Source organism: Armigeres subalbatus, chromosome 2 (assembly GCF_024139115.2).
Source record: "Armigeres subalbatus isolate Guangzhou_Male chromosome 2, GZ_Asu_2, whole genome shotgun sequence".
NCBI lineage: Eukaryota > Metazoa > Arthropoda > Insecta > Diptera > Culicidae > Armigeres > Armigeres subalbatus.
The window spans coordinates 44,350,514-44,378,206 of NC_085140.1; the positions used below are offsets into that span (position 1 = coordinate 44,350,514).

Sequence of the window (27,693 nt, forward strand, 5' to 3'; positions counted from 1 at the left end):
ATATTGTTAACGATGTATTGTATTTTATATTGTAGGAGTATCAGTCAGTAGCCCGCCATAGGTGAAGCAAACTCTAGTCTTATGTTTTCTTTGTGACATTGTGCGTTCAAACCAAATAAAAATTTTGAGCGTAATTGTAAACCTGAAGTAGAAAGCTGGTTTTCGGGATCTCAAAAATAATATCCCGGGAATTGGGGAATCCCAAATTTTCCTAAATCCCGTTTTTTTTTGTCGCGGGCTGGAAATTCTAGTATTGAAATAAAACCATAGTGGTGCTATCCATTGATTTCTTATGAGACTCACCACTATTGGTACAGTTGCACCACTATAGGTGCAAAGGGGTCAATTTTATTAAGGAAAATCATTGTTTTCAATAGTTTTCCAAGAAAAATCTTAGAATAAGTTGTATTTAACAAAATATTTTAAGCACGATGCATCAACTGAAACCATCATAAATATGAAAAATCTCTATAAAACCCCACTACCTCCACTATTGGTGCTACCTCTACTAAGAGTACGGTTACCCTATCAAACAAATTTATTGTGCGTTAAATAGGATAGAACGAATTAAACAAAACTAGTCGTTCGATAACTGCTACATGTTTACGTTTTAGTTAGCGAATGCCGTTCGATTACAACGCATTTCAATCGTTAAACTGTTGTCAGTCGATGTCAGATGCAACAAAAGTGCATTTGACTGTGCAACGCATTGCAGCTGTCGTTGATTTTGACATCATTTTGAATTTTTTTTTAACTGTTGCAGCTACAGTATTGACCCGATTTTGTCACTCCCCGATTTTGTCTACCCCCGATTTTGTCTACCCCCGATTTTATCACGTTTTCGACCCGATTTTATCACGTCCCGATTTTGTCACGTTTTCGACCCGATTTTGTCACCCCAAAAAAATTTGTCATTCTTTTTATTTTCGTAAATAATACCACAAACAACATTGATTTTCATGAAATAACTTTCACCGCGTGTAGTTTATTACGAACGACCTCTAAGTACCTGAAAAACATTTTGTAAGCAATTTCGACAAGAAAAAAACGGGTACCAATCACGCCTTTGGCCTTTCCAAGGCATAAAATGATTCATATTTGTGGAATGAATTAAAAAATTGGAAATATTTTTTTTCCAATTTTGTCACATACCCTGTTTTATCACCCCAAAATTCACCAGGGGGGTGATAAAATCGGGATATTACTGTATTTGCATTTGCAATTGCATTAGAAAAGCATTGCAGTTAAATGACTTGCAGTTATCGAATGCCTCCTGTATATACAAATGGTTGCCTGCACTCCAGCACTCCAGGCCAACCAAAAATTGTAATTGAAATGAAAACCGCAAAAACTAACCGCATAACAATACATTAGCAAATAACTATATGCCGATTGTTTGATAATATTTCAAATCACACACTACCCATGATAACGAAATCAAGTAGGTATTTAGCCAAAGCCTTTTATACAAGCAAAATAATTTCACAACACCCTTTAGAAACTATGTAGATAATCTTACTATACTCTTATCTCACTGTTTCATACGCTGGGAAAAGCACACAGATAGTTTTGTTTATTACAGCAATGATAAAGATCGCTGCTATTCATATTCGGATATTTGTTTCAGACAAATTACACATATGACCATCACCATTACACCTTCGACAATCTGGCTGTAGATAGTTCTTATCAGACTACTATCATCAGCTGTTGTAAGCACAGCAGCTCACTTGTAACGAAGCCGATGACGAGTGCTCTATCAATCAAGTTCTTCCGAAGGAAGGAAGTACTCAGATTCGAATAAACCCGAAATATCGTTGAACAATAATCATTAGATAAACAAACTGAGTGTAAACGACGATATCAATCTCCGTGCTGACATGTTTCGATACGAAACCCTTAATCGTGACGAGGTGAAACGCTTCGAGACACCATTCAATGAAAATTTCACTGAGGTGCACTTGGAGGACACTTCGGTTAATCCGTCCGGGAACCCATCGTGGAAACCGGTTCACTGCGTTATGCCTTCCATGTATCAAAAATATGCGGACCGTATTCGAGAGCTAACAGTTTACGATGATGACGTGTGGATAGTGACGTTTCCGAAGGCTGGCACTACCTGGACTCAGGAAATGGTATGGCTGATTCATCACGATTTGGACTACGAAAAGGCATCCGCAGTCAACCTAACGGAAAGATCTATCTTTTTGGAGTAAGGTGTTATCAACTTCTTTTGAGCTTTTGAAATATTTTTTTTTGCATTGCAGATTATGCACCTTTTGTTCGAATGTGGATTTACCGGATACTATAGCTCAGGTTGAGCATCTGCCCCGACCACGGCACATTAAAAGTCACCTACCATTAGCACTGCTTCCCAAGCAGCTTTGGATGGTGAAACCGAAAATTATATACACCGCAAGAAATCCGAAAGATGTCACCACTTCGTTTATGCATCACTATAAAAATATGCACGGCTTCAAAGGTCCAAGAGAAGATTTTCTGGATGGAATACTGGCGGATAAACTAGTCTACTGCCCACAAATTAAGCACGTTACCGAATTTTGGGCTGTAGCACACCTCCCAAATGTGCTGTTTTTAAACTTTGAAGACATGAAGAGAAATATGCCCGCGGTACTGCGGAAAGTATGTGACTTCTTCGGAAAATCCTACAGCCCAAGTCAACTGGCGGAGTTGAATACACATTTGACGTTCGATACTATGAAACGTAGGTATCGTGTTTTTAATGTAATGGTTTTACAGTTTCAAAATTCATTTCAGAAAACAATTCTGCAAACAACCAGATACTGGTGACGGGAATCCAGGACGCTATGGGGATAACCAATGATTTCAAGTTCATGCGTAAGGGTCAAGTCGGTGGCTACAAGGATGAACTTCCAGCAGAGTTTATCGACAAAATGAATAATTTCATTGAAGAACAATTGCAGGGAACAACATTTAAATACAAAGAATGAAACAAACTTTCCTTAAAACAATGATTGACATAATGAAGAAAAATCATGCAAGGGTGCAAAAAAATCTGAAATAATTATTTCTTGATTGTCATCATACTTGCAGATAACCGTGCAAGAATTGACTTCGAGTAGTTGATTTCGAATTGGACATTTGTTACTTGTGAACTCGAATGCTCCTTTTTTCAGATTCCCTTGAGGTGTCAACGATTGGACTTCTACGGAATTATAAATTTTGGTATTGATCAGTAGAATTTTCCTGAAACATAATAAAATAATAATGACACGCACGCTAAACCAGGCTCAATTAGTTTTAGTTTAAACCAGGTTTCGATTTCAGAACTTCGAAAGTGCTCAACCTTATTAGCCTATTAACATTTTCAATTCTATTTGGCTTATTAAAATTTCATTACAGTTTAATTAAGGCATCGCATAATCAATAGGGTTTTATACTAGCTTTCATCTAGTTCAAGTTACTTCATTCTCCTATAATACTGCTTGTAATCGCATAACAATCCCATATAAAAAAAGTGCCAACAGAAAAAATTGCCGATTGAGTTGAAATCTGATTTTCTATCATTGAATATTTTTCATGCTTTGAATAGTAAATTTGATCGACAAAATGGAATTATAGTAACACAATTTTACACGTCGTTGAATATTCAAAACTATTTGCTTTGTAGGATGCATTGGCCCAGTTCTGCAGATCATTTTCATTTTGCTCATCACCGCATTAGAAACGAAAAAAATAAACTATTGGCTACCCCTCCAATCCCTTAGTTTGGGCTTGTGAAATATTCTACGACTGTGGATAGATGAAAGTAAGCCATTTGACAAAAAAGCCGTGTTATGTTTCTGGTACCTACATACAAAGAACAGACAAACATGTTGAGAAAGGTAAAAATTTGTCAAAATTCAAATTATCATGACTTTGCTTCATAAATTCAATTTCGATAAATTTGAAATCTATGAACGCAAAAATTCCCCTAGTTTTCTGTCTTTTCTCAAAGAGTTGGATCAGTGAATGCAACTAATAGATTGATATTTAAATGTTTGAAATGTTTTCTTAATGTCACTTCAATCTTCAAAATTGTTAAAAATAAAAGAGCATATTTTTTGCCAGCTTTGTAGGACAACTCTGGTTCTACATAGGTCACTGCAACTGATATGTGACCGAGTTTAGTAGCAACCGAGTTGTTGCAAGTATTTCTGCCTGACTTATGCTGCTCGAGTGAAACATCTCCGGTAACCATGGACTGACGAAATATTGAGGATAATGGCAGAACACTAGAAGAACTTTTGCGTCCAAATTTTTCAGTTTTATTGAGGGGAAAAACCGTTCGGCCGAAGGCCACTGAGCCGAAAGTTGTTTGGCCGAACAGACCATTATGCAGAATAGGTCATTTGACCGAATAGATCATTTGGCCGAATATGATATTTGGCCGAATTGGTCTTTTTGCCGAATACGTCATTTGGCTGAATAGGTTATTTGGCCGAATAGGTCGTTTGGCCGAATAAGAAATTTGGCCGATCAGATCATTTGACCGTAAAGGACATTTGGTCGTATAGGTTATTTGGCCGAATAGAACATTTGACTGAATAGTCATTTGGCCTAATAGATCATTTGGCTTAATAGCCATTTGACCGAATAGATCTTTTGAAAAGAGAAGACGTCTCACTTTTCACACCTCATTTCTTACTTTTCAAATGACTTATTCGGTTTGCTAGAAAATCCTTTTAACCGAAAAAGACATTTGACAGAAAGGTTCAATTAGCCGACGAATATATGATTTGGACAAACGGGTCATATAGCCAAAAATGTCGTTCAACCGAAAAAGTTATTTGTCTGAATAGGTCATTTGGCCCTAGTTATCCTAGATTCTAGTCGTTCAAGAGAATCAGAATAATGCAAAATTATCCAGAAATTTTTATCACAAGTTGGTTCGTTGATAATCACGACAAAAAATCTGTCGCATTACTAGATTTGATGAGAACTTTATAAGATAAAAACTACCAGATACATCTATATAAATAAAAATTAGTTTAGGTTCCCTTCCACGAATGGGTTGACCGATTTGCAAAATTTCCGCCCTAATCGATTCGTCTTGGGATTCGTAAGGTTTGTTTACAAAAAAGCTGGTGAATTTGGTGGGGAGAGGTAAAAAAACGGTAGAATACATTTTGGGTCTTTGACTATTTTTCGCTAGTATTAACATAAAAGAAAGATTTAAAAAAAACCTATCCTATGTTATGTCATGCCTGATGAAAGAAAAAAAGAAGAAATCTTTCCATAGGTTGTTGCGATGCATCTGTGGGGGTCCGGAAGTGGCTATAAGATCTGATTCTTCCTCAATGGCTCTACATTCCAACTGGAACTTGGCCTGCTTTAATACTTAGTATTCAACTAATAATTGAAAGCGTTTCTATGCCCGCCATTGCATGAGTCAATAACTTGCGTGGTAAGTACAGTGGATACACTATGCTCAGGGCGTCGAAAATGTTTCCCACCCGAAAACCTCCTAGACCGGACCGAGAATCGAACTCGCCTAACTGGAGCCATGAGATAAATTTCTCAATTAACTTTTCAAAAGGATCCAAGTAAAAATTGTCCATGAATTAATTTGAATACTGCAATAAATAGCTTTCATGTTGTTCTGTTGATTGTGCTATTTAAATTAACTCATGAAAAAAATGTTGTTACCATTTGAAAAGTTAAGTGAAATTTCCTTCTATAATTTCGGGAAAAAAGGGAAAAAAATCAGAAAAGGCTGCTATTCTTCCTCGTAGAATAACCCAGGTAACCAATAAGCATTAAAGTAAGCACAATAGTAGCTTTATACTGGCATTGCATATGCTCCATGCTGTAAATAAGCATTACGAAAACCTGGCTGTTCTAAATAAGCATTCTAAAAGCAATCATGAGAGGCATAGTGTTATAATAGCATTTTGAATGCAAAATGTTGTTTTTCGCTAAGTGCAATGGAACAGCTACATTAGTGCCACTTTAAGGCCTGTAGTGTTCATACGTCAAACGGAAAACATGCAACCATATAGCGGGGACTATTTGTCCAATGAACTTACATTTGAGAATAGAAATCGGTACGTGCTGAATGTTTTTTTTCCATTCCGACCATTGACAGGAGTACTTGTCGTTAAGGCCTCTTACGGTGTCATTCAGAATGGCTGCGGCTCACCAACACAATCTTACAATTACCCACTTTCTCACTCCAATTAGCACCGAGCAGTTTGTTTGTGATTGAAAAAACCACACCTGATAACACTTTTACTAGGAAAAGTATCAGAACTATGTAAGAATCTTAATCTACACATTGATAAATTATCAAACCATATAGTGCTCATTTAGCGTCGATTCAATCAAAATAAAACTGAGTGAAAATAAAACGTCGGTTGATCGTCGTCGGCAGCGTCGTATGCAAGCAGTCATTGATCATTGCCTATACCAGAAGACAGTGATGTGAACATGAAATACTGTGAAATCACAGTGAAAAGTGGTGAAAACATGTAAAATATCGAAAAAATAATAAATCTCCCTCCAACCTGTTATCTATTAATGTCATAAATATATCGTCATTATCCTACTTTGGTACGTCTTGAAAAATCAAAAAGAAAACGCAGTAAATTTCAATTATACTTACTATTTGTGAATTTGAACAGCTGGTAACAATATCGCAAGACGTAAACATAAACATCTAGCATAATGAAAAAATAATACATAAATATCGTCGCAAATCAAAGCGAATCTGTTGATTTTCGGACACATTTCGTTAGTTTATGCCATAGTCAAACAGTATTGAGTATTCCTGTATTCAACTTGGACTGAAATCGTTCACATTAATGCATTGTTTACGGTAATCGGATGTAAACAAAAAACCCAGATTAATCCACCTAGCGGTGATGGTGCCTTTCTCGTTTTTTGCCTTTCTCGTATACTAAGTATACGGTAAAGGCTATATGATCGCTCCAAAAACAAACTTTTTATAGAAGGCCCGGAGACCCATAGTGTTATATACCAATCGACTCAGTTCGACGAATCGAGGTGATGTCTGTGTGTGTGTGTGTGTGTGTGTGTGTGTGTGTGTGTGTGTGTGTGTGTGTGTGTGTGTGTGTGTGTGTGTGTGTGTGTGTGTGTGTGTGTGTGTGTGTGTGTGTGTGTGTGTGTGTGTGTGTGTGTGTGTGTGTGTGTGTGTGTGTGTGTGTGTGTGTATGTGTGTGTGTGTGTGTGCAAAACTACTCAAAAAATGTCACTCATTTTTCGGGCACTTATCCTCAACCGATTTACTCGCAAAAAGTTGCATTCGACGCAGAATCCTGTCTCATTGTCTCCTATTTGAAATTGGCCAGATCGGACTATGGGATCGAGAGTTATGGCCAAAATACAAATTCATACGAAAAAATCACGTAAAAAATTTCACTCATTTTTCGGGCACTTATCCTCAACCGATTTGCTCGCAACAAGTTGCATTCGACGCAAAATCCTGTCCCATTGTTTCCTATTTTAAATTGGCCAGATCTAACTATGGGATCGACAGTTATGGCCAAAATACAAATTCATACGAAAAATCGCGTAAAAAATGTCACTCATTTTTCGGGCACTTATCCTCAACCGATTTACTCGCAACAAGTTGCATTCGACGCAGAATCCTGTCTCATTGTTTCCTATTTGAAATTGGCCAGATCGGACTATGGGATCGGAAGTTATGGCCAAAATACAAATTCATACGTAAAAATCGCGTAAAAAATGTCACTCATTTTTCAGGCACTTATCCTCAACCGATTTGCTCGCAACAAAATGCATTCGTCGCAGAATCCTGTCCCATTGTTTCCTTTTGAAAATTGGCCAGGTCGGACTATGGGATCGGAAGATATGGCTAAAATGCAAACTGTTACAAAAAAATCGCGTAAAGAATGTCACTAATTTTTTAGCCATTTATCTTCAGCTGATTTGCTCGCAACAAGTTGCATTCGACGCATAATCATGTCTCGATGTGTCCTATTGAACATTGGGCAGATCGAAATATGGGAGCGGAAGTTATGGCCGAAACACCATTTTTGCCTTTTACCTACAAAGTATACGAAAAGGCTATATGTTCGTTCCAAAACCAAACTTTTACATAAAGCCTGGAGACCCATAGTGTTATATACCAATCGACTCAGCTCGACGAAGTGAGATGATGTCTCTGTGTGTGCACGCACCAAAAGTGCAAAAAGTTTAGCTCATTTTTTTGGTACTTATCCACAACCGATTTACTTGCAACAAGTTTCATTCGACGCGGAATCCTGTCGTATTGTTGATTTGGAAGATGGAAAATTTGGAAAATCGGACTATGGGCACAGAAATTATGGCCTAAATACTTTGTGTTATAAAAAAGCGCGTAAAAAAGTCTAGCTCACTTTTAATGCACCTACCCTCAATCGATTTACTCACAACAAATTGCATTAGGCGCGGAATCCTGTTCTATTATTTTCTATTGGAAATTGGCCATTATCTTAGAAATTATGGCCAAAATACTTTTTGCCTTTCTTGTGCAACGAAAGGCTATAATTTCTCTCTGAAAACGAACTATCGGATGCTTCCACACTAATACACTTCTCTCCCTCTTCAAACGGGAGTTTGGCAGAAGGACGGTCTTGAGATTTTTATCATAACAAATATTGCCTTCCGCTCGCTTGATTGGAAGAACATTTTCGTTTTCTTTTTGTGTAGTCGGAGCTTCAGTTTAACAAACATCCAAAAGTGATATCCTTAAAATATATGACTGGGTAAAATAAAACATTGGTATGTACATTTTGTTTAGAACATTATTTTGAGCTTTTTAGTGGAATGTCTTCACTTGTCATAAGACGAGTTTGTACAATCCCATTTAATTCCACCACTTAATTGTATTATTGATCTTGATATCTGTCAAGATACAATTAAGTGGTGGAATTAAATGGGATTGTATAAACTCGTCTTATGACAAGTGATGGGTATGTACGTCAAAAAGATTCTTCTTCTTCTTCTTATTGGCATTACATCCCCACACTGGGATAGAGCCGCCTCGCAGCTTAGTGTTCATTAAGCACTTCCACAGTTATTAACTGCGAGGTTTCTAAGCCAGTTTACCATTTTAGCATTCATGAGGCTAACACGATGATACTTTTATGCCCAGGGAAGTCGAGACAATTTCCAATCCGAAAATTGCCTAGACCGGCACCGGGAATCGAACCCAGCCATCCTCAGCATGGTCTTGCTTTGTAGCCGCGCGTCTTACCGCACGGCTAAGGAGGGCCCCTACGGTCAAAAAGATTGAAAAAAAAAATGGTCGAAATTCTTATTAGCATACTGTAGATCAACTTGAAAACCGAACTGAGATCTCGCGACAATCGCATTTTCTCGCATTTCCGGATGTTGCAACTGCATCGCGAGTAGTGCGCATCTGTAGTCGTGCATCACTCGCGATGCAGTTGCGATATCCGAAAATGGGACAAAATATGGTTTTCGGTTTTTAACTGGATCTACAATATCTTTGCCTTAAATAATCTGATTTTCATAGAACGGACAAAGAATTTTTCCTTTTTTCTCCTAACTACTAGCTCATCTATTTTTAAACACACACATTTTACGAAGGTCGAGAAAGGCACCATCACCGCTAGGTGGATTAATCTGGGTTTTTCGAGTGAGTAATTTCTACGCACTTTTGGTGAAAAAAAAGTATTTTGGCCATAACTTCTGAGCCCATAGTCCGACCCGGCCAATTTTCAACAGGAAACATTGGGATCGGATTCTGCATCGAATGCAACTTGTTGCGAGAGTAAGCTAAGAGTAAGTGCCTAAAAAAGGAGTGAGATTTTTTTGGGTAAAAAAATGTTTTTTGGCCAAAACTCCGAATCCCATAGTCCGATTCCGCCAATTTTCATTACGAAACAATGGGACAAGATTCCGCGTCGAATGCAACTTGATGGGAGCAAATCCGTTAAAGATAAGTGCCTGAAAAATGAGTGAGAATTTTGTATGTGTTTCTTATGTAAAAAAATGAATTTTGGCCATAACTCCCATAGTCCGATCTGTCCAATGTTCAATACGAAACAATTGGACAAGATTCCGCGTCGAATGCAATTTGTTGCGAGCAAATCGGTTAAGGATAAGTGCCTGAAAATGAGTGAGATTATTTTGCGCATACACATACACATACAGTCTTCCCTGAAGCATGGAAAAGGCAGAGCTTGGTCCTATTGCCAAAGGCGGGAAAACCACCGGGGGATCCGTCGGCATATAGACCAATATGCCTGCTTGATACGGCGGGGAAGGTGCTCGAGAAGATCATCCTCAACAGGTTGTTGATACGCACGGAGGGTGCGGATGGTCTATCGAGTAACCAGTTTGGCTTCCGAAAGGGTAAGTTGACCGTAGACGCTATCTTGTAAGAGGAGGGGAGTTCGCTATTGTGCAGTAGTGACTCTCGACGTGAGGAATGCTTTCAATAGTGCCAGTTGGGCAGCTATTGCAGATGCGCTCCTGCGTCTTGGAATTCCCGAGTACCTGTACAAGATTCTCGGAAGCTACTTCCAGAATCGAGTACTGGTACACGACACGGAGGCGGGTCGAAATGCGGAGTGCTTCGAAATGCGCGGCACGAGAGGCGTCCGTAGGACTGTCAGGTTGGCCTCAATGGTCAAATGCCAGCGTGCGTGGGACAGTTCCACTAAGGGTAGATAGACACATAGGTTTATACCACGTACCTATGTCAAGAGGCTCCATGGGGAAATCACTTTCCACCTGACCCAGGTCCTTACAGGCCATGGTTGCTTCAGACAGTACCTACACCGGTTCAGCCACCGGGCCCTGCCGGAGGAAACGGCGGAACACGTGTTGTTCGTGTGCCCGCGTTTTCGTACAATGCGTGACCACATGCTTGCCATATGTGGTCTGGACACTACCCCGGACAACCTAGTCCGGAGGATGTGTAAAGATGAAGTTGGCTGGAACGCTGTTTTATCGGCTATCGTCCAAATCATCTCGGAGCTACACAGAAGATGGCGCGTGGACTCGAGGAATGGCTAGTTCAGGCGCAAATAAGAGGTGGTCCAAGGGTTCGGAGTCGGCTTCATGGGTCATACCGGTGCCCTGTGGTCGAACTCGTTCTTTTATCGAACAAGTGGCCGCGTGAATAACAACATGGTATCGTCGCTTTCGCGGCGTCGGTCAACCGGGCGGGTTCCGAGCCCACGGAAAGGGGTCCTCGTCAAGGCTGGGGCAGGCGTAGGCACCGCGTCGGCAAGTCCCTCTGTCTGCTGCCGAATAGGCCCTATCGGCCCTAGAGAGGTCAATTTAGGGTGCACGCGGCATCATCACTCATCATTCTTGATACCAGTCGTGCAGAGGGAAGCAGGCGCGAAGTCAACCCTTCCCACCTTCCGAGGACATAGGGCGTGGTAAGGCCACCTGGAAAACTGGCAATGCGCTGGCACGATACCATGGTGTTCTTCTAAAAAAGCGAGTCACGATGTTCGATGCTGCAAGGACAAGCAGCTAACCTCGGGGGTGCGTTATGCCATGGCCCCCTTTGAAGTAATACTTTCTGGTTGTACCGAAGGGACGATGGGCTTGGCGGCAATGAAAACGGTTTAGCGGGTCGGGGATGCAGTCCTGCCTCCCTCGTTTGCTGTTGGAGGTGGTCCCTAACACCGCACTTCCTGGACAACCCAGGATGTCTGTTGAGCAGATTCCCCTTCCATTGCTTAGGAAGAAAAAACACACATACACTCATATACAAACAGGCACACACAGACATCACTTCAATTCATCGAGCTGAGTCGATCGGTATACAACACTATGCGTTTCTGGGCCTCCTATAAAAAGTTCATTTTTGGAGCGAACATAGCCTTTACGTATACAGGGGTTAGGCAAAATGATTGAGATAGGCAAAATTTAGCCCAAATTCAAATCCTTATAACTTTTTGAAAAATTGATGTAATTGGACAAAACTGGAAGCATTCAACGGCAGATTTAGGAAGATTTAGGAACATGCATGGTCACGAACACTGGTTACCGGATACCGGAGATGTTCCGGATTCTCGGAGGCCATGTCAAAAACACATTTTTTCTGCCGCTCGTATTTTTGTGTGGTTTGAAGTTACATCGATGAACACTTTTTTCATAGAAACTATATCTTATTGACAATTGAATGCGGGTGGTTGCGCTAAGATGCGTTGAAAAATATCCGAGATATGGCCATTTCAGTAAACCTGTTTCGGATACTATGGACAATTATGTATATCATTCCAATCACGTATATATTATCCGGTACCATATTAATATTGGTATCAAACTTTAAGATTTTTCATGGAGATGCTTCAGGAAGCATATTCAGGACGATCAGTTGCCTGACCACTCTATAGTAGGTTCCAGGTGCCCCGGGAGAAGTGGCCAATTTGAAAAACGTTCAGAACCCTGTCAATATGGGTATCAAACTTCAAGATTTTTCATAGAGATGTTTCAGGAAGCATATTCAGGACGAGCAGTTGCCCTGACCACTCTGTAGTAGGTTCCAGGTGCCCCGGGAGAAGTGGCCAATTTGAAAAACGTTCAGAACCCTATCAATATGGGTATCAAACTTCAAGATTTTTCATGGAGATGTTTCAGGAAGCATATTCAGGACGAGCAGTTGCCCTGACCACTATGTAGTAGGTTCCAGGTGCCCCGGGGGAAGTGGCCAATTTGAAAAACGTTCAGAACCCTGTCAATATGGGTATCAAACTTCAAGATTTTTCATGGAGATGTTTCAGGAAGCATATTCAGGATGATCAGCTGCCATAGGTGGTCCGCAACACCTTCCATTCGGAAACTCCAACTGCGCGTTGGTCCTTCGCCAGCAACGTCCAACTTTCGTGTCCATAGAGGCCGACCAGTCATATGAGCGTTTTGTAGATGGTCAACTTCGTGCGGCGGCGAACTCTATTCGACAGGAGAGTCCAAAAGCATCTTCATGAAAAACCTTGAACCTTGATACACATTTTGATATGGTTTCGAACATTTTGCAAATTGGCCACTTGCCCGGGGCACCTGGAACCTACTACAGAGTGGTCATGACAGCTGCTGGTTTTAAAATGCATTTAGAAGTATCACCTAAATAAAGTCTTGAAGTTTGATACCCATATTGATAGGGTTTTTCGTTTTGGACTTTCAAAATGGTGAACGTTTTTCAAATTGGTCAATTCCCCCGGGGCACCTGGAACCTACTATAGAGTGGTCAGGGTAACTGATCGTCCTGAATTTGCTTCCTGAAACATCTTCATGAAAAATCTTGAAGTTTGATACCCATATTGATAGGGTTCTAAACGTTTTTCAAATTGGCCACTTCCCCGGGGGCACCTGGAACCTACTACAGAGTGGTCAGGGCAACTGATCGTCCTGAATATGCTTCCAGAAGCATCTCCATGAAAAATCTTGAAGTTTGATACCAATATTAATATGGTACCGGATAATATATACGTGATTGGAAGGATATACATAATTGATCATAATATCCAAAAACAGGTTTACTGAAATGGCCATATCTCGGATGTTTTTCAACGGATCTTAGCGCAACCGCCCGCACTCAATTTTCAATAAGATCTAGTCTCTAGGAAAATAGTGTTCATCGATGTAACTTCAAACCACACAGAAATACGAGCGTCAGAAAAAATGTGTTTTTGACATGGCCTCTAAAAATCCGGAATATCTCCTGTGTCTAGTGGCCAGTATTTGTGACCAGGCATGTTCCTAATTCTTGACTAAATTTGCCGTCGAATGCTTCCAGTTTTGTCCAATTTCATCAATTTTTCAAAAAGTTATAAGGATTTGAATTTAGGCCAAATTTTGCCTATCTCAATCATTTTGCCTAACCTCTGTACTTTGTATACGAGAAAGGCAAAAAGATTGGTAGTCAAGTTTCTCACGGCTACTAATCTTGAGTTGATGATTTTTATGGTACACACACAAAGATATTGGAGTGCCACCGGAAGCCACCTTAACCTAACCCTATTACTAATTACATAGTTTAGCTACATTTGATTATTCCATTGCACTATTTTCGATGGATGCATTAAAGCAGCACTACTGTAGCTATTTCATTGAAACTGGGTATGACGTTTGTGACGGTTGCATTCTGAGATGAGTTAGATTAAGTTTCAATGTTCCTTAAATGAGGTTTTGGTTATGTTGGGCAAAATTATTCTCACTACCATCTCTCTCTTATGGCACGGCAAATGCTGGGTAAAGCGTACCATTGGTACTTCGCGTACCTGAAGGAATAAAATAGACCCCATCTCGCGGTCCTTAGCCTCTTACCCAGCAACTCCTATCCCTACCTCCCCGCGGTGCTGGCCGGGATACGAGCAACCTTAGGGAAGATCGGGTAACCAACCCCGGTGGGAACTATGGTCGTATGCTGACAGGGAAGGGGTTTGCTCCTCTCCGGAGGTGCAAATCTTATTGAGCGTCTGTTCTCCATGTCAGGATCGGCTCACAACAGCGTCTGTTCTCCATGTTAGGGCGGCTGATCATCGTCCGAGTGCCAGCGAGGGACTCTTAAGTGAAACTGTGCACCATGGTCCACCGGAAATAAGGAGGAATGGTCCTCCGAAAATTTAGGGGGTTTGGTGTCAGGCCCTGCAAGCCAGCCTTTGAAAAATCATAAGCAACGAACAATCAACAAGAGAGTACGGACCGGAACCATCGGCGAAGACCACTGCGACGAAAAGGGACTAGCGATTGGAAACTCGGTTCGTGGAACTGCAAATCTCTCAACTTCATCGGGAGCACACGCATACTCGCCGATGTGCTCAAGGACCGTGGATTCGGCATCGTAGCGCTGCAGGAGGTTTGTTGTAAGGGATCAATGGTGCGAACGTTTAGAGGTAATCATACCATCTACCAGAGCTGCGGCAGCACACACGAGCTGGGAACAGCTTTCATAGTGATGGGCGACATGCAAAGGCGCGTGATCGGGTGGTGGCCGATCAACGAGAGAATGTGCAGGTTGAGGATCAAAGGCCGGTTCTTCAACTTCAGCATAATCAACGTCCATAGCCCACACTCCGGAAGCACTGATGATGATAAGGACGCATTCTACGCGCAGCTGGAACGTGAGTACGACAGCTGCCCAAGCCACGACGTCAAAATCATCATAGGAGATTTGAACGCTCAGGTTGGCCAAGAGGAGGAGTTTAGACCGACTATTGGAAAGTTCAGCGCTCACCGGCTGACGAACGAAAACGGCCTACGACTAATTGATTTCGCCGCCTCCAAGAATATGGCCATTCGCAGCACCTACTTCCAACACAGCCTCCCGTATCGGTACACCTGGAGATCACCACTGCAGACAGAATCACAAATCGACCACGTTCTGATTGATGGATGGCACTTCTCCGACATTATCGACGTCAGGACATATCGTGGCGCTAACATCGACTCTGACCACTATCTGGTGATGGTTAAACTGCGCCCAAAACTATCCGTCATCAACAATGTTCGGTACCGACGACCGCCGCGGTACGACCAAGAGCGACTGAAGCAACCTGATGTCGCCACTGCATACGCGCAGCATCTCGAGGCAGCGTTGCCGGAAGAGGGTGAGCTCGATGGGCCCCTCTTGAGGACTGCTGGAATACAGTCAAAGCAGCCATTAACGACGCAGCGGAGAACAACGTCGGGTATATGGGTCGAAGTCGACGGAACGATTGGTTCGACGAAGAGTGCAGACAGATTCTGGAGGAGAAGGACGCAGCGCGGGCGGTCGCGCTGCAGCAAGGTACCCGGCAGAACGTGGAACGTTATAGACGGAAGCGGAGACAGCAGACCCGCCTTTTCAGGAGAAGAAACGCCGCCTGGAAGAAGCGGAGTGCGAGAAGATGGAACAGCTGTGCCGTTCTCAAGATACACGCAAGTTCTATCAGAAGCTCAACGCATCCCGCAAAGGCTTCGTGCCGCGAGCCGAAATGTGCCGGGATAAGGATGGGAGCATCTTGACGGACGAACGTGTGGTGATCGAAAGGTGGAAGCAGCACTACGAGGAACATCTGAATGGCGCTGAGAGTACAGGCAATGAAAGTCAAGGCAGCGGAGGAGATGACTACGTCAGTTCAGCGGACGATGGAAGCCAACCAGCCCCCACCTTGAGGGAAGTTAAGGATGCCATTCAACAGCTAAAGACCAATAAAGCAGCTGGTAAGGATGGTATCGGAGCTGAGCTCATCAAGATGGGCCCGGAAAAGCTGGCCACTTGCCTGCACAAACTGATAGTCAGAATCTGGGAAAACGAACAGCTACCGGAGGAGTGGAAGGAAGGGGTTATATGCCCCATCTACAAGAAAGGTGACAAACTGGAGTGTGAGAACTTTCGAGCGATCACCATCCTTAATGCCGCCTACAAAGTGATATCCCAGATCATCTTCCGTCGTCTGTCACCATTAGTGAACGAGTTCGTGGGAAGTTATCAAGCCGGCTTCGTTGACGGCCGCTCGACAACGGACCAGATCTTTACTGTACGGCAAATCCTTCAAAATGCCGTGAATACCAGGTCCCAACGCACCATCTGTTCGTTGATTTCAAAGCGGCATACGACAGTATAGACCGCGTAGAGCTATGGAAAATTATGGACGAGAACAGCTTCCCTGGAAAGCTTACCAGACTGATCAAAGCAACGGTGGATGGTGTGCAAAACTGTGTGAAGATCTCGGGCGAACACTCCAGTTCGTTCGAATCGCGCCGGGGACTAAGACAAGGTGATGGACTTTCGTGCCTGTTGTTCAACATTGCGCTAGAAGGTGTCATGCGGAGAGCCGGGTGTAACAGCCGGGGAACGATTTTCAACAGATCCAGTCAATTTATTTGCTTCGCGGATGACATGGACATTGTCGGCCGAACATTTGCAAAGGTGGCAGAACTGTACACCCGCCTGGAAACGTGAAGCAACAAAAGTTGGACTGGTGGTGAATGCGTCAAAGACAAAAGTACATGCTTGTGGGTGGAACCGAGCGCGACAGGGTCCGCCTGGGAAGCAGCGTTACGATAGACGGGGATACCTTCGAGGTGGTCGAGGAATTCGTCTACCTCGGATCCTTGCTAACGGCTGACAACAACGTTAGTCGTGAAATACGAAGGCGCATCATCTGTGGAAGTCGGGCCTACTACGGGCTCCAGAAGAAACTGCGGTCGAAAAAGATTCGCCACCGCACCAAATGTGTCATGTACAAGACGTTAATAAGACCGATAGTCCTCTACGGACATGAAACATGGACAATGCTCGAGGAGGACTTGCAAGCACTCGGAGTATTCGAGAGACGGGTGCTTAGGACCATCTTTGGCGGTGTACAAGAAGACGGTGTGTGGCGGCGAAGAATGAACCATGAGCTCGCCCAGCTCTACGGCGAACCCAGTATCCAGAAGGTAGCTAAAGCCGGAAGGGTACGATGGGCAGGGCATGTTGCAAGAATGCCGGACAGCAACCCTGCAAAGATGGTGTTCGCTTGCGATCCGGCAGGTACGAGACGACGTGGAGCGCAGCGAGCGAGATGGGCAGACCAGGTGCAGAACGACTTGGCGAGCGTGGGGCGTATTCGAGGATGGAGAGATGCGGCCTCGAACCGTGTATTGTGGCGTCAAATTGTTGATTCAGTGTTATCTGTATAGATGTAGACTAAATAAATGAATAATCTCTCTCTTATGGGCCAACTGGTAAGGGCGTCGGGTGGCAAAAGCGCGAGTTCGAATCCCGCTCGAAGAAAGTAAAAAATTATGTTCCATATCAAATATGAAAATGCAATAACGATATAGTATGAAAAAAAAACTATGTAAAAAAAGAATTACAAAAATGCCATTTAAAAAAACTTTTTCTCTTGATTTTAAAATTAAGCATTTATTCAGCATTTCGGATGCTGCATAAATGCTACTCAGCAAAATTTCTACTTTATCGATAAAGTAGGATTGAGCATTTAAGGAGCCATATATTGGGCCAAAACCTGCATTAAAATAGCATTAAAGGCGACTATAGGGCTTATTGGCACTTAATGTTTTGCAGTAAAGGCGCATATAATGCCACTTAAATGCTTTATATAATGCTTACTGGTTACCTGGGAAGTGTCATTTCAACAGCAGCTGACTGCCTTAGCAGCTTCAAGACTAAAAATTAATTTTAATTAAAGAAATGGGGGCGCGGCTATAAAGCAAAACCATGCTTAGGGTGGATGGGTTCAACTCCCGGTGCCGGTCTAGGTAATTTTCGGTTTGGAAATTGTCTCGACTTCCCTGGGCATAAAAGTGTCATCGTGTAAGCCTCATGATATACGAATGCAAAAATGGTAACTTGGCTTAGGAACGTCGCGGTTAATAACTGTGGAAGTGCTGAATGAAAACTGAGCAACGCACAGTGGCTAAAACCGTGTTTTAAGCGCGTTTAATTAATATCACCTATATTATGAAATTCAGCGTGATGGCCTCTTCGAGACATTTGATTAGTAAGTAAATGCGCTTCTTTGGAGATTTCCGGCTTAACCACCAAACAGTGAGATAAAAATTTGTTTTTTTAGCTTTACTATACACAAGGTTCATGTTTTCAAAAAAGTTGTAGTAAAGGTACTCCTGAAAAACTTTGTCGAAGACACCGAGTTCGTAATTTCATTACTTTTGAAGATTTGTTACGTTTTATTCCGACAACCCCCTAAAAATGTTTTTTCCATCATAGCTTTTTTATTTTCAATTCTACATTTTTTGCATGTTCTAGAAAGTTATAGATAATAACAAAATACGTCGTTTGGTGGTAATTGCACCTTAAAAACTTGAAAAATAAAAAAGTTATAACAGTTTTAATGGATTTTTAGTCATATTTGATGTAGTTGTAACTAAGTATAGGGCAAATTGTGGCAAACAATCTCATACGCATATCAAAGTACAAGTAATGGACTTTAATTTAATACTTAAATTGTCGAGTTGTAAGCGAATGTAAGACATGTTTGAACAAATAATTTTTATTGCAATATTAGAAGTGTATTAATGAAAATGCATTCAAGAAGTTGCTTTGCTTATTTAAGATACTGCACAAAATCATTTTAAAGCATTCAATTCGCTAATTGCTGTCGCTATTTCCACTGCCACTGTTGTCACTGTTTATGCTGCTATTTGAAAAGTTCTTCAGAAGAGTTTTTGCGTCCTCCGAAAACGAATATTTCGCTTTTTGGGCCATCCGCGAATACTACTTATTAACGGATCAGATGAAACGAGTAGCATATTCAAAACATGATGGTTCGTTGCTTGTCTTTGCTTGTTGAGTTCTCGATATCTGCTTACCGGATGAACTATGTAAATAATATGCTCATATCGAAGAAATTGTAAGAAAATTACCTTTTCCAATCTTTGTTTCTGGCTTCCTGCACTTCTTCAGACAGTTGACCAATCGGCACCAAACAATGGCTGATTATGGCATACTATTTACATATTTTATCCGGTAAGCAGATATCGAGAACTCAGCACCCGAAAAATTTCAAGACAAGCAATGGACCGTGATGTTTTGGATATGCTACTCGTTTCATCTGAACCGTTTATAAATAGAACTCGTGGATAAAAAGCAATATATTCGTTTTCAGAGGACGCAAAAACTCTTCTGAAAAGGAGAACTTTTCATATAGCAGCATAAACAAAGACAATAGTGACAGTGAAAATAGCTACATCGATTAGCGAATTTAATGCTTTAAAATTATTTTGTGTAGTATCTTAAAAAAGCAAAGCAACTTCTTGAATGCATTTTCATTAATACACTTCTAAGTTAGTTATTTGTTCAAACATGTCTTACATTCGCTTACAACTCGACAATTTAAGTATTAAATTAAAGTCCATTACTTGTACTTTGATATACGTATGAGATTGTTTGCCACAATTTGCCCTATACTTAGTTACAACTTCATGAAATATGACTAAAATCCATTAAAACTGTTATAACTTTTTATTTTTCAAGTTTTTAAGGTGCAATTACCACCAAACAACGTATTTTATTATTATCTATAACTTTCTAGAACATGCAAAAAATGTAGAATTGAGAATAAAAAAGCTATGATGGAAAAACCATTTTTAGGGGGTTGTCGGAATAAAACGTAACAAATCTTCAAAAGTAATGAAATTACGAACTCGGTGTCTTCGACAAAGTTTTTCAGGAGAACTTTTACTACAACTTTTGTGAAGACATTAACCTTGTTCATTGTAAAGCAGAAAAAAGAAAATTTTTATCTCACTTTTAGGGGGATTGATCAGTAAGCTAAATACCTTCAAAGAAGCGCATTTACTTACTGATCAAATGTCTCGAAGAGACCATTAAGCTAACTTGCATAATAAAGGTGATATTAATTAAACGCGCTTAAAACACGGTTTTAGCCACTGTGCAACGGGGCGGCAATGTCCCAGTGGGGAAGTAATGCCAATAAGATGAAGAAGATATAAAGAAAAATTACATTACAGTTCCTTCGTTAATCTCCAAAGCACGCACTTCCTAACTATAACCAGAATCAAATCTTACTACTTCTATCCGTCTCGCACAACCGACAATGGTGTTGTTTGTATTAGCTCGAATATCAACTAGTCAAGAATTCGGAGCTCAACTAACACTCAAGGAAAGCATCACATTATTTCTAACAGCTGTCAAATATTTTTTTGTGATTGACACAAAATAATATCAGATTTTTCCGTAGCATTGTTCACAGTTCCAGAAATGGCAATTACGAATATTTTGGAATTTCCACCATTAGGCTATACGTGGAAAATTGTTGCGTAACACTTTTTGGCTTAAGACCGAAATGTCCTTATCTACAAAATCCCGCAGAATAAGACTCATAAGCAATTTATTCGAGAAAGAATGTGTTAAACTTCTGAAACAATAAAATTGTGAATGGCTTCCATAATTTCACACCTTATACCAGGAAAAGATAAAAATAGCAACAGATTAACAAGCTTTACCATCACTTATCTGAATGATGGAACTGTGAATAGTGTGGTCTGGTCACCTTACTAATGTGCAACTCATGCTCATAATGCAAAATAAAATTTACCTAAGTTAAAAAAAATCACAAATACAGTAAAATGATGGAATTCAATTTATAATGATGAACTCGTGTACTTGTGGGTTTTTAACGAAATATGTTAGAAATACGTAGAACTTTTAGCTCGAAAATACCCACATCCCAACATACTCCTAGCCGCCGTGATCAATTTCCAATCATTTAAAGACGTAGAAATAACCGTTAGGTGCAGCCTAATTCATTAAAACTTAAATAACTCGCTGTAGCGCTCAGTTATGTAATCGTGCGCAATTGATACACATTCATGCTTCTATAATGCTTTATTTCATCATTTCCGAATACGTTTACGAATACGAGCGTCGGGTACCCATAAAATCTATCAGTAAATACACCATCACAATTAATACATTTTCATTTTCAAAAAACCATGTTTTCATTCTCTATATTTGAACGTTGTTCCTTGCAGCTCACTCTCAACTAAGTCGTTTAGCCTGGCGATAAACTCCTCTGGAAGTTCTTTTTTATAGCTACCAACTTCTCCTTTGCGCATAAATTGGAATCCTGCATTCACACCCATGGAGTCCTGGAGCTTGTTGGCCAATGCTTGATTGTTTGCAGATTTATTTTCTAAAAAGTTTCAATAATTTGATTTAGTGAACTAAGTCGCATAAGTAACATACGATCCAACCTTTCATTATGTCGAAGGACAGATGCTGTTTCAGCTCCGCCAGCTCACTTGGGGTATAGGATTTTCCGAAAAAGGCACATACTTTCTTCAGCACTTCGGGAAGATTTCTCTTCATGTCTTCGAAATGCAAAAAAAGTACATGATCGCGGGTAGACAAAGGCCAAAAATCGGCGGCGTGTTTGATTTGGGGACAGAAAACGATTCTGTCAGCCAAGATCCCATCCAAATAATCTTCCTTGGTGCCTTTGAAAGCGTGCAGATTTTTGTAGTGATGCATGTACGAAGTGGTAACGTCCTTTGGGTTTCTGGCCGTGTAGACAATCTTTGGTTTCACAGTCCACAGCTGTTTGGGAAGCAGCGCCAATGGTAGATGGCTTTTGATGTGACGAGGTCGAGGCATCCGGTCGACCATCGAGATGGTATCCGGTAATTCTATTTTGGAGAAAAATGCGCAAATTCTGTAACAAAAACACTGGATCACTTTTAATCATTTCAAGTGCATCATCCAAGCTTCTCACTCTAAGAAGATAGCTCTATCGGTTAGGTTGACGGCGGATGCCGTTTTGTAGTCCAAGTCGCGATGGATCAACCAAACCATTTCCTGGGTCCATGTAGTGCCTGCCTTGGGAAATGTCACTACCCACACATCGTCATCATAAACCGTTAGATTTCGAATACGGTCTGCGTATTCCGCGTACATGGCGGGCATCACGCAGTGGGTCGGATTCCATGGTTCACTGCCATACGGATTCACCGAGGTGTCTTCCAGATGTACCTCAGTTAGGTCCTCATTGAATGGTGTTTCGAAGCGTTTCACCTCGTCACGATCAATTGCGTTGTATCGAAACATTTTTGACCGTTGAAAAGCACAATGCACGCAATTACTGCACTCCGTGTGGTTTGTCGTACGATAGGTCTTTGGTATCAGGTGATCGAACAATGTTGTGTACCTCACTCACTCGAACACAATTTTATAATGCGCTTGCTCTTGGATTCGAGACTAGAAAACAGTTCATAGGTGGTGTATGCAATTTGATAAGACATATCTACTCACTTCTTGATTGTCGATGGTGAACTCGCTATGCTGTTGGATTCATCTAAATTTGAAGGCCGACATGGATTTGTTTGCTATTATAATCGAAATAAAAAAACAATTTAGCTCCCCTAGCGTTTATCGCGCGTTGTTGGTGAGATAAGACTAAAGCAGTTATTGCTGAGTCATTCTTTAGACATGTGTTGCGTTGAATTGATTGAATGTGACATTAAAAGTTAGAAAAAGTTTATTTTGTTTATAATAATCTATTTTCTATGACGTTTGGATCCGTGAAGAGCTTCATGCAAAAACTTATCAGCTAAATTGAGAATAATTCACCGTTACTGCTTATGTCACGAACCATTTTATTTCGCCACTGTTTGAACTAGAAATGATTGATGCGTTTGATTTGTGTGGAAAAAACAAACGACATTTTATCATAAATATGTTCTGTTTTTTTTTCATTACTTCTTACCTGCGACAGTTGCAATTAAAAATTTGAAAACGTACCTGTAAGTAAATAAAAGAACAATATTACCATATTGCAATTTCAGTAAGAATATTATAACGAGTCGTTTCATGGCAATCGCCTATTTGGAATTACGTGTTCTGCCACCAATAGGTATTTGGGAACTTATGGAAAAAGTAGAGTTTTAATCGTCCTAACCTGCTTATAACATAAGATACATAATGCTTTTTTTACGTAAATGTTATATGAACGAGAAGCTCGTCGAAAAAAAAACTAAAAAGTTCCAATTTATAAGGTAAAAACTTCCATGAGTTTTAGGAATTTTTCAATATTAATATAGGCGCGAAGAACGTAGAACTTGCACAAAAGTTTTCGATTGAATCAGAATGGCAATAAATACATATTTCTCACAAAACAAATATTTTAATGATTTCATTTTTATTTTCGGTGAAGCATTTATATATTCAGGATGCGTTTATTTTTAGCCGTTTAACAGCTTTGGATACTACTTGTGGAAGCATTAATTATCAAGTTATAAGACCAAAGTCAAGTGCGAATGAGAGGGTATTATATCACTTGCCTATCATTGTGTTAAATTATATTATCGTTCTGAGAAACGGCTATCATGTATAGAGATCTTCTGTGTTATACATATTTTTGAACTTGAATGCAGACCGGATACAGGAAAAAGTTGTCACAGATTTATTTTAACTCATCAACAAAATTTAAGATGTTCGACGAGGGGTTTATTATCGAGATTGGAAACAATGTATTTTTTTCCGTTGCGAATTTATATAAAAAGAGTGTCAGGATCTTCGACCAGAGATCCAACACACTGAATACTTAACACAGCAATAATTCAATTAAAGTTAATTGCCTATTTTCCGAATATTGGACCACCCGACTTGGACATTAATTTACAATGTGCTGATAACTCAGATATGAATATGTACATTATCTGGAAGATTATGACTTGAAAAATGTATTGGAGGTAACCACTTCCTTTCGATGGGACTCGAACCCACAACCCTCAGTACGCTAAACTAGTGCTTTTTAACTAACTAAACTTCGAAGGACCTCCGTCGGCAACTTAGAACCTTGGAATTAGTTTCGTTGTCGTTTGAGCCAACCTGCTGACCCATTACCGTAACATTTGAAAAATGTATTGGAGATAACCACTTCCCTTCAATGGGACTCGAACCCAAGGCTTCATAGTACGCTAGACTGGTGCTTTTTTAACCAACTAAACTTCGAAGGATCTACGTCGGCCTACGCAACTTAGCACATGTGGAAATGTTAGCTTGACAAATGGATTGTGAGTGTTTCGACTATGCGTCCAATTTAAGAATCTCGAGCTCATTCAGTAGCCCCTAAGTTGCGAAGGCCGACTGAGGTCCTTCGTAGCTTAGTTGGTTAACAAAGCACCAGTCTAGCGCACTGAGAAGTCGTGGGTTCGAGTCCCATCGAAGGAAGGTGGTTACCTCCAATACATTTTCCAAATGTTACGGTAATGGGTCAGCATGGGTCTAACTGCTGCTGCTGCACTAGGCGAATAAGAACGGTTTCTGCTGCTTGCATTTCTTCGGTAGTGATGAGTGTTGTGGTCTGGGTCGGAATACGTTGGCAATTTTGACGAAAACGTTGACAATAAGCAACCACTCGTAGCATTTTGTTATAACTAGAAAATTTGGCGATGAATTGATCGACGAAAGAAGGCTCAGTGGTTAAAATTGCAGAACCTGCTAGTGCAGTAGGATTCCGTGATTCTGAGATGTTATTAAAGTTTGAGTCGTTTGTTCGTTGTGAGGGCCAAAATTCCTTCTCCAATATCAACCATTGCGGACCCTTCCACCAAAGTTCGTCATGAATAAGATTTTCTGCAGACATCCCACGAGAGATATGGTCGGCAGGATTTTGTTGTCCCGAAACATGGTTCCACGAACAGTTTTGTGTGGCGAGTTGGATCTTGGAAACACGGTTTGCTACGAAGGTGGTCCAAGTCGAAGGTGCAGATTGAAGCCAACTGATTACGATAGTTGAGTCTACCCAAAAGAAAACATCGGCTGGAATTTGCAGTGATGCAGTTACCTTTCCATAGAGCTCTGCTGAGAGTAATGCTCCACATAACTCGAGACGTGGAATGCTCTGCTGCTTCAATGGAGCGATTCTAGACTTGGCAGTCAGCAGTGCAACCTTAATTTCTCCGGCGGAATTCGTAGAGCATATGTAGCAGCATGTGCCGTATTCATTTTTCGAAGCATCGGAAAAGAAATGTAGCTGAGTCGAGGAAGGGAAGGGAGTATAAAATATGTCTTTTGATGCGTAGGTCATTTAGATGGGGCAATTGAGTGCTGTAATTGAGCCATCGTCCTTGTAGCTTGGAGGAAGTTCCCGGTCCCAGGCCCATAAATGTCCGTTGCTGGTTTTTGAGGCCCACAGAGTTTGCATAAATAATTTTACAGCTGTAATGACGGGACCAACAAGGCCAAGGGGATCAAACAGGCGAGCTTTTTGAGATAAGGTGATCCTTTTTGTTAGTGGAGTGTTTTCATGTGTAGGTTGTTCGATTTTATAACGAAGATGATCTGTTGATGATGCCCAGTGAAGCCCAAGGGTTTTTGATACATTTGTCACGATCCAAATCCACCGATTGCTTCAACGCTTGGTTGTCTGATGGAACTCCTTCCAGGACAGTGTTGTCATTTGAAGCCCACTTACGAAGCTCGAAGCCACCTGCTGCTAGCAACAAATTAGGCTGATTTCGGAGTGTGATGGCCTCTTCCACAGTTTTTCTGCCGGAGAACAAGTCGTCCACGTAGAAGTCCTTGCGCAAAACGTCTGCAGCTTCCGGAAATCGATGTTGTTCGCTATCGGCGAGTTGACGGAGTACTCTGGTGGCCAAAAAGGGTGCACTAGCAGTACCATAGGTAACAGTCTTCAGTTCAAATGTATTCATGGATGTGTCTGGAGAGGCACGCCATACAATTCTTTGGAGTGGTGTATCTTCTTCGTTAATCCGTATCTGACGGAACATTTGTTTGATGTCTGCGATAAGCATCACAGCATGGGTTTTGGAGCGCAAAATAATAGATCGGAGGTCTTCTTGAACTATAGGCCCAAGCATGAGAGCATCGTTTAGGGATGATCCTTCTGTAGTTCGACAGGATGCATCGAAAACAACACGCAACTTAGTGGTTGTGCTGTCTTCTCGTACAATGGCGTGATGAGGTAGATGGTAACTGGGAGATGGTGGGTTTTCATCGTCGTGAACTTGTTGCATGTGACCTAATTCTTCGTACTCTCGCATGAACTCTCTATAGTGACTCCATAGCTCCGGATTCCGTGAAAGTCGGCCTTCGATGAGATGAAGTCGGTGGATAGCAGATCGACGATTGTTCCCAAGGTGTTTTAGCGGCAATCGAACGATATAGCGACCTTCTGGTGAACGAGAAACCGTTCGACGGAAATGAGATTCACAGACTGCTTCTTCAACAGAGTAGGTTGAGGAATCCTAGTTTTTTTCGATGATCCAGAATTTTCCCATTAGATTACAGAGATCTGCGACTTTAGCAAGGTTGGCGGAAACGGACTGCGTCGATCGAAAGTTGGCAGTTCCCCCAGATACAACCCAACCAAGAACGGAGTTGACGAGATTCGGCAGGGACTCGCCAAGTTGAATCTGACCTGACACTTTGAAATGATCAAAAAATATTTCGGCTCCGAGTACAAGCTGGGCATCTCCCAGGACGAGGTATCTACAGTGGTCGAGCACATCGAAGGTCGAGCAACACGAAGAGAGTGTGATAGCTGAAGCGCAGGAGAACATGGATAGAAACGATATGCGGAGGTTTTACGCAACTGTCAATGACTGCGCCAGTTCCCGCCATTTGCAATAACCGAGAGGGGAATTTTCTGACAGACAAGACTATTGTGGCAGCCAGGTGGAAGGAGCACTTCGAAGATTTGTTGAACGGTGAAAATGAAAGTGTATTAAGGAGCAGGATGGAAATAGTCGGCGACGGTCAAGCTGTGGAACCACCAACGCTGGACGAGGTTAAAAAGGCTCTAAATGGGCTTAAAAACAGTAAAACTAGACTAGAGTGTGCCAGTTACAGAGGGATCACCCTTCTGAACTCGGCGTACAAAATCCTGTCGTGTATCCTGTTTAATAGGCTGAGACCGCTTGAGGAGTCCTTCGTCGGGGAATACCAGGCAGGTTTTCGTGAGGGCCGATCAACGACGGATCAGATGTTTAGCCTGCGGTTCCTTGACCCTTGATAAATTCCGGGAGTACAACTTGCAGACTCACCATCTGTTCATTGATTTCCAAGCAGCGTACGATTCAGTGTAGAGAAATGAGTTGTGGCAGATAGTGTCCGAACACGGTTTTCCGGCGAAACTGATTAGACTGATACGTGCAACGCTGGATGGTTCGAAATCAAGTATTCGGATTGCAGACGAAGTGTCAACCCTGTTTGTGACCTTAGACGGA

The 27,693-nt window shown here is 41.3% G+C and overlaps 3 protein-coding genes across 10 annotated transcripts in view; 1 reads left to right on the top strand and 2 right to left on the bottom strand.

Moving 5' to 3' along the window:
- The window catches only part of LOC134218497 (calmodulin-binding transcription activator 1), a 708,930-nt gene that overhangs the window by 369,436 nt on the left and 311,801 nt on the right, over positions 1-27,693 (bottom strand). The window lies entirely within an intron of this gene.
- On the top strand, positions 1,690-2,999 carry LOC134214325 (luciferin sulfotransferase-like). Its single transcript, XM_062693728.1, has 3 exons — positions 1,690-2,212; positions 2,268-2,725; positions 2,779-2,999. The coding sequence occupies exons 1-3, from the start codon at positions 1,881-1,883 to the stop codon at positions 2,970-2,972; spliced, it is 984 nt and encodes a 327-aa protein (XP_062549712.1). The 5' UTR covers positions 1,690-1,880; the 3' UTR covers positions 2,973-2,999.
- On the bottom strand, positions 21,317-22,860 carry LOC134214331 (sulfotransferase 1B1-like). Its single transcript, XM_062693732.1, has 4 exons — positions 22,754-22,860; positions 22,218-22,699; positions 21,700-22,157; positions 21,317-21,638 (listed from the first exon to the last, which is right to left on the bottom strand). The coding sequence occupies exons 2-4, from the start codon at positions 22,547-22,549 to the stop codon at positions 21,445-21,447; spliced, it is 984 nt and encodes a 327-aa protein (XP_062549716.1). The 5' UTR covers positions 22,550-22,699; positions 22,754-22,860; the 3' UTR covers positions 21,317-21,444.